At 48.3% G+C, this 10,820-nt stretch overlaps 2 protein-coding genes across 2 annotated transcripts; one reads left to right on the forward strand and one right to left on the reverse strand.

Moving 5' to 3' along the window:
• Positions 1-3,178: 3,178 nt before the first annotated feature.
• Positions 3,179-8,039, reverse strand: NDUFB11 (NADH:ubiquinone oxidoreductase subunit B11). The gene is made up of 3 exons (XM_075258946.1): positions 7,825-8,039; positions 5,120-5,250; positions 3,179-3,364 (listed from the first exon to the last, which is right to left on the reverse strand). Exons 1-3 carry the CDS (start codon positions 8,002-8,004, stop codon positions 3,238-3,240), a joined length of 438 nt encoding a protein of 145 aa, XP_075115047.1. The 5' UTR covers positions 8,005-8,039; the 3' UTR covers positions 3,179-3,237.
• A 263-nt stretch (positions 8,040-8,302) lies between these two features.
• On the forward strand, positions 8,303-10,493 carry LZTFL1 (leucine zipper transcription factor like 1). Its single transcript, XM_075259011.1, has one exon. It carries the CDS (start codon positions 8,309-8,311, stop codon positions 9,200-9,202), a length of 894 nt encoding a protein of 297 aa, XP_075115112.1. The 5' UTR covers positions 8,303-8,308; the 3' UTR covers positions 9,203-10,493.
• Positions 10,494-10,820: the final 327 nt, after the last annotated feature.

Here is a 10,820-nt window from a genome sequence, read left to right on the forward strand (position 1 = left end):
AGGAGGCTGCCCCCTACTGAGAGCCTGCACTACCCGCAGCTCCCCACAGAGCGGCAGGAGAGAGCAGCCAGCCACCCGTGCACCGTCTATCAGTGGCGCCCTCCAGGGTGCTGAACCAGGGCAGCGCTCAGCCCCGGACAAGACGCAGGTTAAGTGATGCTGTGTGAGCTGTGACAAGAGCAAGGAGGTGATAACTGACACTTGGATGCGCTTCACACATCGGTGCAAGCTGCAAGAATGGGAAGGGACGTGCGACTGCTAACTGAGGGCTTACAGAGAGAGGCAGGGGAAGGGTTAACTGTCGCTACCCTGATGGCAGGAGAAGGGATAGGATGCAGATGAATGTACATAACTAATACTGGCAGAAAGGGGTTAAATCACTCACCTATGTGATAGCAAGCAAAACAGTAAGGAATGCTATTTAGGGCTCTGGTAGTGGAAGGGTTAAGGGGTGCACTATACAATTCAGGCAGAGAAGTGAAAGGATGCTAGTCATGATTCTGGCAGGAGGAGGGTTAAGAAAAAAAAAATCACACATATATGCAAATATATATAGACTAGCCAGTGAAGAGTTAAAGGATGCTCCCTCTCTAGCTCTCTATGATTCTGGTAGTGGAAGGGTTAAGGGGTGCACTATACAATTCAGGCAGAGAAGTGAAAGGATGCTAGTCATGATTCTGGCAGGAGGAGGGTTAAGAAAAAAAAAAAATCACACATATATGCAAATATATATAGACTAGCCAGTGAAGAGTTAAAGGATGCTCCCTCTCTAGCTCTCTATGATTCTGGTAGTGGAAGGGTTAAGGGGTGCAATATACAATAGCCAGCAAAGAGTTAAAGGAATATATATATATATATATATATATATATATATATATATATATATATATGTAGTGGAGGGGTTAAGGGGTGTAATATGCAATTCAGGCAAGTGAAGAGTTAAGGGATGCAATATATAATTCAGGTAGGGTTGAAGAACATGTTTATGGCAGAGAAGGGTTAAAGGATGCTGTACAAGCTTCAGGTCGTTTAAGGTTCTGTTCACACCTGATAAAACGGCAGTCACACATCTGTATTAAGATGACTGTTTATTTTTTTTTTGACAGTTCATTTTAATGGGCCATCAATAAAAAGGACATGTCCTCTTTTTGCCCATTTTTAGTGATCCCTCAATACCCTGAAGTCCACCCCACAGCCATTTTTAGCTGCCGTTTTACATCACGGTGGTCGTCATCCGAATAAAGCATGGAGTTATATACGATTCAGGCATTAGAAGGGTTAATGGATGCTATATTCAGTATGGCTTACGGGAGGTTATCTACATTTTTGCAAGATAAGGGTTAATGCTTATATATATACTGTCCTGACAGGAGAGGGTTAATTAAGGCTTTAATGGCTACTCAACTATGCAAAAGTCTGACCATGTGCAGGAAAGAGTTAAATACAGATTTGTTGCAATGGGTTCATTCCTGTCTTGTGCGTGTAACACTGGCCACATTCTCATATACTGGCAGAGTTAAAGTCACATTTGCCAGTAGCCTGCAGGCAGCGAAGGGTTAAAAGATGCCAAGTCAGGATACAACACACAACTGGCCATGGCACACGAGGGGTTACATTCTGCAGCTGCTGGTTGTAGCAGTGTTTGGGTGATGCGCTAATGATGTCTGGCATGGGAGGGGTTAAGTGATGTTGAGATGCAGAATGGTTAGAGATGTTACCATGGCAACACCCCAACCATCTCCCCAAGTCCAGCACCTGTCACTGAGCTCGTCCTTGAGAATTTGATAAAGCCATTGATGGGATTGCATGAGCCCCCTACCCGCATCTCCCCTCCCAGGGGGGCCAGAGGTCAGGGACAGGCAGTGCCCATTGATGTGTAGGGTGTGCTGAGGTCATGGTCAGGTGTAGTGAGGTAGAAGGAGGCACCATGCTGGGAGTTGCTCAGCCGCAGCGCCCCCTCCCTACATGGATTACATGAGCTCTTAGCCTTTTTAACCCACAGATTTAGACTCAAATCCCCGCAGCTCAGTAACCCTTTCCCTGCCAGGATGACAGGGAGGGGGTGGATGTGACCATTAATGTAACATCTCTCCAGATGTGCAGATCTTATCACAAGCCTATCCGGCTCTTGTGGAACTACTACTACTCCCAACATAGCTGACCACACCTGCAACTGCCTTGGTTGGGTCACGCACCAATCATCAAAGAACTACAAGTTCCAGTAATACTCCACAAGCCATCACTGGGGTAGAGAGTCTCAATCTGATGATGGGGGGAGTAGTTCCAAAATTGACTAAGAATGCAGTAATTCAGCGGTCATGGCAAAGCCACATGCAATTTTAATGAGGACTCTACTGCTGCTTCTTCTCTCTTCCGCACTCTTCACCTTCTACATCATCTCCAGAGGCCAGCATGTAGTCCCATCGTCCCCAAGCAGGTCTCCACACAAAGGAATTGTCCACTTTTTTTTTTTTACAAGCCCAGCCTCCATCACGTATCTCCTTCCTAGAAGTCTAGTATGACACAAGCAGTAAGTTCCTTCTAGCCATGTTGTCTACCACGGCCTCCTTAAGACCTACTGGCTAAGAATGAACTGAAAAGGGAGTTGCAAAAGTCCACCCACCCCCTCTCAGTAACATTCCTCAGGTATAGAGGCATTTATTAGACACCCATGTGACAATAAAGGTGAGCTTCACCCCCTTCTGTGCTCACCGTGAAGTCTGCCAGTGGGCCCAGCACCCAATATGGCCACCTTCCCTGCACACAGTTGTGCTATAATCCCCCTCCAGATTACCATGTAGGCTGACGACACCGTTTACCTTCCATAAGCTCCAGAGGCGTCACAGAGAGAGATTTATGGGACAAGATTAAACTGTGGTGTCTAAAGCTTCCACAAGTATCCAGCTCTCGGTAATGGACACGTCTGCCGCCCATCCCCCGCAGCGTATCCTTCTCTATTCATCATCCCAAGTAACATTAGTACATTACCACATTAGGTCGCATGGTCTCTGCGGGTAATGAGGTGAAGTCTGGGCAGGATACGAATCATGGCCGTCAGACCGCAAACAATTAAGAGAAGTTTTATCGCTTCCAAAAGTAGTACAAAGTTGGAAAGCAAAGGTCTCTGCCACAGCGGCCATATTGGTTGCCACTCTTTACAAATCATGACAGCAGAATACATAGGTAACACATACTTTATTGAACTAGAGCAGAGACAAATCATGGGGAAAGGGGTGACTATTTGTCTTCGGGGGGCAGCACTATGCTCTTGGGGTCATAGTAGTTCATTTCGATGAGAGGCAGACCCAGCGCCTGTTTCCTCTTTATCTGCCGCTCGGCTTCTCTGCGAGCCCAGTCCCTCATCCTGTAGGAAGACATCGGAGAGATGAGAGTGTGAACGTAAAAAAAAAGAGTGATAGAAGGAACAGAGCAACAGAAGAGAGGGGTAGAAACATGTTGCAATGCATGGGGGGAGTAAATGTTGTCAGTGGGGGTGTGTGTAAAGAAGAGTTGTCAGAGGGGGGCACAGTGTAAAGAAGAGTTGTCAGAGGGGGGCGGGGTGTAAAGGAGAGTCGTGAGGGTGTGAGGGTCCTGCTGCCTCCCGTGTAACGTCACAGCCTCCTGTACACACACGTTTTCTGTTTCGCTGCTTTCTGAGAGAGAATTATTAAGTTCAGGCGCTATTTCTGGCAGCTGCTGACACTCATTAGAGCGTATTAACAGCTTCCTCACCTCCGATGTAAGCCTCAGCCACAACATGTCGAACTCCCACGGCGAGGCAGAAAACAGCAGCCCCTCCAACACCTTATTATCCCACCCCCAATGCTGCATCTATCTGATATCCTGTAGCTCTGGGATCTCACTCAGGCCCATAATTCCTGGTTCATGGGGTGCAGAGGCATCTAGATGGGTCAGACAGATTTTAGTGGGATCTGCCAATTGTTTCATATCTAAAGTGCCCTGTGTGATGGGGAGCTGACAGCAGGGATCACAAATGGTGAGGAATTCTGCAGGTATGGCATCATCTGTGGAGGGGGCTCTCTGTAGGTATGGCATCATCTGCGTGTGTGTGTGTGTGGAGGGGGGGCTCTGCAGGTATGGTATCATCTGTGGGGAGAGATCTGAGCAAGTAAGGCATCATCTGTGGGAGGGCCGCTATGCAGTTATGGCATCATCTGCGGGGGTCTCTTCATGTAGTTCACACTATGTATCCTTAAATGAGCTTTGTTTTTTTACAATGGCAAAAGACAGATTTCTGAGGGTCCGTCCACTGGTACTCTCATCAATCAGGAGAACAAGGGCCTGCAAGTCCTCCTGCATCTTCCCAGTGAATACTTCCAGTCTCTTAAGCTGCACTACGCTGGCAGCGGACATGTGGACCCAAAACCTTCAGAGCAGATGTGTGCGTGCACCTGTTGCTGATACTTATAAGAAGGGGGTCCAGCAGGAAGTGCAGTGATGAGGGGTAGGTGCCTCTCTGGTGTGCGCTGCTGGCACTGCTTGGGGTGAGGCATGCCGCCCTATGGTCTTCTTCCAGCTCAGTGTGGTAATGAATAATTGATCTGAGCTCATTAGGACGCTCCCTTAGGGATCATGGTCCCGCCGTACAGCCATATCCTGCAAGTGAGCGGCTGCCCTTACCTGAGCCATCACGCTAATCACTCCACAAGCCTAAATACATCTGTACCAAGAGTGAAGTGACAGTGACGGGAGGACACGTGACCCCCACATCTGTCCCTTGTCCCAGTTATCAGACCCTGTTCCGGTACAGTCTCCTGAACAAGCAATTAGCAGCTATATATAGTCACTCCGCAGCCATGCAGGTCCACGGGGGTTTGCTTCCAATCTACCCACCACCCCCCAACTGGGGCAGAAGAAGGAGGGGGTACCCTCCGTCACTCCAGCAGCGATAGAGCATTATCTGCAAGCGTCTGTCAGGAGAAGACTTATAACTGCAATATATTCTCCCCCTCAGAGATGAGTAAGTGACGGGGATATGAATGCTGAGGGAATAATGGCCGCCAAGTGAGCGCTTTATTGTATTTAGAGTTTGGTGAGGGGGGGAGGTGTAGGGGGGCGCAATGAGGTTATACAGAAAGATAAGCAACAGGGCACTCACCCCCTCTCCGGAGAGTAGTAGATAAATATGGTTCCCAGCACAAGACAGACTGAAATGCCAAAGAAGAAGACCATCCGCATGTTCCGGACATCTTGTTCCGGGTCATCGCTGAAACCGTGCCAGTCTGGGTTCTGGAAAAGAAGAGAAAACATAGGGAGCAAATGTCACAGCTATGGGGTACAAGAAAATAGCCGACAGGTGGGACCTAGGACTAAAGAAAGGGTTAAAGCCACTGTATACAGTGCAGTCAACCAGTTTTATACCGCGCCAATGTGTCACTTAGACTGTAAACTCTTGGGCCCAGCAGCCTCAGTCTACAGACAGATAAACAGGAGACATGAAAGCAGCAGGTGCCATTATATGTTCTCATCACACGGGGGCTGAGCGCAGGGGTGAGAGGAGCCTATGCAGCCACCGAACAAAGGGAGCGCTGCTAATGAGGAGGCAGCACACAATAGAGGCCGCTGCAGAGAAAGAACGCTCCGCTACAGGGAGACCGAACTAAGAACTAAAGAAGAGGGAGGAGGGGGAGTCGAGGAATGAGCACATTAATCGCTCCATGACTGCCTCTCATAGGATGGATGCGCACTGCCCCCTGCTGCTGGAAGTGGCAACTGCAATCAGTGCAAGGCCAAGAAGGGGATGCTCTAAAATCTGGGCCCCATAACACGGATGTGCAAGGGTCTATTGCTTTCCATTTTAGCGGCCTGCCTTATGGAGTTCAGAAGCATAACATTTCTAACCACGAGTATACATAGTCAGGGATGCCCATTCACATCACTGGTAGCCCCAATGATAGGGGTCAAACTAGCTAAGCCTCCTCCCTTCATTTATACTAAAGTGACAGGTTGATCCTTGGCTGTGGCATCTCAGGGGTTAAACAGTCAACACAGCGACTTATTCCCAACCACTCCCCCACATGCCATCACATGGGCAAACTGTGAAATCACAGAGCGCTGCAGCCTGGTATATACTCAGGCGCACCGGAAAGCGGCCTCTCACTTTCTCAGACTCCCCCATTTTAGTACATCTCTGAATTGCTCCTGGTCATATTTATAACGGCTTAGTGATGTTCCTCTGTTATTCCTCCTGAAAATGTATGAAGAAGTCCACAACCCTACCCACTGGCGTATAACTAGCGAGGTTAGGGTTTCATTTTTTTTCACCGTTCACTCAGTAGTATAATGTTCCTTGTATTCTTTGGGTCAGGGTCAAAGTGACAAGGATACCAATTTTATGTCGGGGGGGTCTTAGATGCGATCAGAGAAGACTCTGTAAAACAGCGGAGACCCGGCACTTATAATGCCCACTCTGCTTCTGAGCGGGCGCCATATTTAAAGTGCCAACACTTGTCATAATAGTACAAAGCAAGACGGTTTATTGGCTACAAAATCAGCTAGCCTGTTGCCTGCTATGGGTGAGGAACAGGTTAACAGATACTATAATCGATCAGAGTGATTTCACATGGCATGCAGCAGCTCTGGTCCCTGTTCAGACACTGGTGGTCTGGTCTGGGGACAGAGCTTAGGTGTTTAAATGGCAAGTCTGTGAAAGTGTTATGGCGACCTCTACTGCTGAGCTATTCACATGACAGGTCAACAGTATGTGATTTATGGTGGTCTGACACCCGCTCCCCATACAAACCAGCTGTTCTGGAAGCTGCTAGTGATGTGCAGGAGGCTGATCTGTGCAGGGTCCAGGTGTCAGACCCCAACAGTACTGATAATCTATCCTGTGGACAGATCATCAATTTGAAAAGTCAATTTGGGGTTAGAAACCCCCTTTAATGAATTTGAGGATCTTTACTTCTTCTGACTGACCATATCAGCCACTTATGAAGGAGTTGGCAGTGGGAAGACCAAGGAGGCGGGGATTGGGCCTATCAACTCCACAGGATTACTGAATTGGTTGCAAAGGCTCACACACCCTGCACTTCTGTGCTCTGCAAAGCCTTTATGGGATATGTTCTATCGCTCCTGTGCAGATTCCCTGCGTCTCCACAGTAACAGACTACAAACACCCCATGTAGTCAGACCCTGCGTATGTGAAGATGCTGCTATCGCAAACACAACTAAATATACTGTGCAGGGATGTTAAAGGGGTTCTCCAGAACTTATATATTTTTGACCTATCCTATATAAAACAGACAGCATGTGATGTAAACAATGAAGGGGTCAGGGTTCTCACATAGTGATCTCTTCACACTGCTGATCACTTACTGATGTCCTATCCTGTGGCTAAGTCACTAATATGAACAAACCTGCAACCCCTTTAAGAGATCCTCTAAGCTGATTGGTCGAAAAGGATTAGCTTATAGAGGAAGGTGGTCATAAGGGTCCCCAGATCGATCTATCATTATACTGACCACTCAGAAGGATTTGGAGCATTTACTCACCACTCAAACTTAAAGGGATCTTCCACCGTCTTCCCAGAGGCCACTGTTTTACATTAGTAGTTATGATGTCCATTACCCTGTATATACCAGTTGGTACGCCCCGCGGCTGTGTGCCAGTCACCCCCTACAATGTCATGTATGATCACTGACATTACTAGAGCCAGCACCCTCAGCAACCAATCAGAATGCAGCTTATATGCTTTACATGAAAGCTGGAACCTGATTGGCTGTTAAGGACGTCTACTCCATTACCCGACCTAACCCCTAAACATGTATAGTACATAACATGGGACACAGCGCAGCCGGTTACCTTGTCGTACACATTGATCTCATCATGGTCATCGTGCCCATGGGGGGCGCTATGACTGATTGTAGTCGGGGTCGTGGACGCTGCCCGAGGAGCAGTATGAAGCCTGTACGCCGGGGCGGTCCTCAGTAGTCTGGTAGCCCCAGACAGCCTCAGTGCCCGCAGACACAAGGGCATCGCCATTTTCGCTCTGCCCCGAGAGGAGACACAGGCGACAGCGGAAGAGGCGGGCTCTTGTCACACCCCACCAATCAGCGCTCAGGAAACGCCAACCACTGGCGAAAACTGACCAATGAAAAGCTTGATCTGTTCACGCAGAGCACACCGAAAGGGGCGGTGCTAATATCTTATGTGACCAATCATCTTCTGCGACTGACTTCTGGGCAAATCAGATTTCTTCTAGCGCCATCTTTACTTTGGGCAGCCGTCCCTATAAAAGGAGGATGACAGCATAGGTAACCATGGAAACGTTGCCGGGCAAACCAAGATGGCGGAGCTGAACGAGCATCATCGCGGAGAGGTTCTTAGTTACATGCGATTCGCGCAGTCCAAGCGGCTGCTGCGGCTGAAGAGCGTGTCCTCCTGCTTCCAGGATGTGCGGGAGAGCCGGCTGGTGGAGGACACGTACACTGCCGAGGAGGTGGCCGAGCTGCTGAGCGGCCTGCAGGCCGTGGTGCTGAGTGAGCTGGAGCTAGAGCTCATCAACTCGGCCCACACCAATGTGCTCCTGCTGCAGCAGCTCTTCTCCCAGGCCCAGCACTGGCACCTCCGACTACACACCGACATTTCTGAGCTGGAGAACCGCCAACTTCTTGAGCAGGTGGCGGAGCTGGAGAAGAGCCAGGAGCTGGGGCCCTCAGCTAAGGCCCCACAGACCAACAAGCCCAGACTGGTCCCTTTAAGTGACGGCGGTTCTTCTTCAGACCTTCTGCATAGTCAGATTGCCCGGCTTCAGGAAGAAAACGACAAGCTACGTGCCCGACTCCGCTCCCTGGAGAGCCAAGCGACTGCTGCCCTGGACGACAAGCGCAGTGCCGAGCGAGCCCTCAAAGAGATGAAGAGCCATCTACAGGCCCAGCAGAACTCCCAGGCTTCACAAGACACCGCTCAGCTGGAGGATACAGTGGCCAACCTCAAGATAGAATTCCAGAAGACCCTAGGAGACCACACAGCTAGCCAGAAGAACCTGGAGGACAACCTGACCAAGACCAAACATGAGCTCCTTCGGGTCAACGAGCAGCTAAGCATGGCGGAGAAGGAGCTGGAGAAGAAATTCCAGGAGACTAGCGCTTACCGTAACATGAAGGACATCCTAACCCGAAAAAATGAACAGATCAAGGACCTACGAAGGAAGTTGTCAAAGTATGAACCAGAAGACTGAGCTGCAGCCAACCCCTGTCCCATGATCTTGATTGACCTACTCTATAATTTTGATAAACCCAAAGATTTGGCTCTGTCTTTCATCCATAATAATTTTTAATATGGATTATCACAATATATTACACTAGTTTTAGAGTTTTACTTAGACCATTGTACATTGAAGATTCTTCCAGGCTCAAGTCCAAGCAGAACTTCCAGGATGTTCCAGCATACCTTAGGGCATCAATATCCAACCGCCATGGCTCTCAGTTATTGCAAAACAGCAACAGCTGGAGAACCACAAGTTGGAGATCATTGACCTAAGCAACCACAAGGATATCCTCAATAACCTGGGCACAACCAGACAATAGCTCTTCTTCTTTGCTTATAGTAAAAGGAACCAGAAGACACAAGTGCAGCATGAGTAGACTGAGAAGATTACTGCCATCCCATAATGGCATCCGCTAAGCTGTAAGATTCTGACCAGAAAAAACAACCCCATCTCATAAATCCGCATACTTGGATTCTTACCAGATGACTGTAGGACATGCCTATGTTCCTGTAGTTGGACTCGTGTGCATTCCCTGACATACCTCATGTGGGGCTCAGTTCTGGAGTCCTATTTTACGGTTCCTCTTGTATTTTGCATTTCTTACACCTCCAGAAGAGTGTTAGTGGACACTATTGGTTACCACATTCTTCATCCAGGCTGACCTCACGGGCTCAGCACAAGGCTAAAAGCTACTTGGATATGCAGCAGTTTTGGGTTCCCAATGACCACCACAAACTAAAAAAGGGGGTTTCTTGCTAACACTTAACTCTATCCTGTGATTAGGGAATAAGGGTCCCAGCAATCGCATGGGAAGGGTGGGTCTTGAGGTCCCCTGTGTGCGTGGAGTAGTATGTACATACATGACCACCACTTCATTCACTCCTTTAAGAGTAAAATCAGTTGGTCCTGTAGAGATGAATAATGTGGTGGTCAGGTTTACCAACTGCTGCTCCATTCACACAGGGGACGCCTGCTTGTGTGATTAGAAGTGTTATTGGCAGGACACCCCCTTTAAGTCACCTGCACTTTTTTCTTACCCATGTTGAGTTGCAGATATGACAAGCTTCATTGGGTTCTCATCTATTGTGGCATCTTGTCCTAAGCAGCCATGTAACCCTGACCCACCAACGGATCAGCACCTTGTATTACTGCTCAGCCACTTTCCTCCACTCCTCATTAGCCTCTATGGTAGACATTAACGGCCTAATTTTCCATCCAGTAACTCTTGGACCTGTCTGGAATATTTACAGTTTTTGTTTCTATTCTGTTCATTTCATTAAAACTTGTTGTTTCTGATTTTTACCAATGTCACCTGTTTCTTATTCACTAGATAAGGAGGGGGTGGGGGGATGTAGAAGTAGGTGGTATTTACAGGACCAGTGGAAGGAGCCCAGAATGTCTAAAAAGTTGCTGCTGATTGCTTTTTGGACTGTAATCTATTGAGATATATAGAAGGTCTTGTATGTAATGGAGGACTACATCTTCCAGCGTAGTGTTGGTGAGTGCACTGGCTGTATGCCGCTCCACCTATAGACATGACTACACCCTATGCTCTTAAATATCTATAGGCTCATCTGTTTTCATTTCC

The sequence above is a fragment of the Leptodactylus fuscus genome, chromosome 11 (genome assembly GCF_031893055.1).
Source record: "Leptodactylus fuscus isolate aLepFus1 chromosome 11, aLepFus1.hap2, whole genome shotgun sequence".
Lineage (NCBI taxonomy): Eukaryota > Metazoa > Chordata > Amphibia > Anura > Leptodactylidae > Leptodactylus > Leptodactylus fuscus.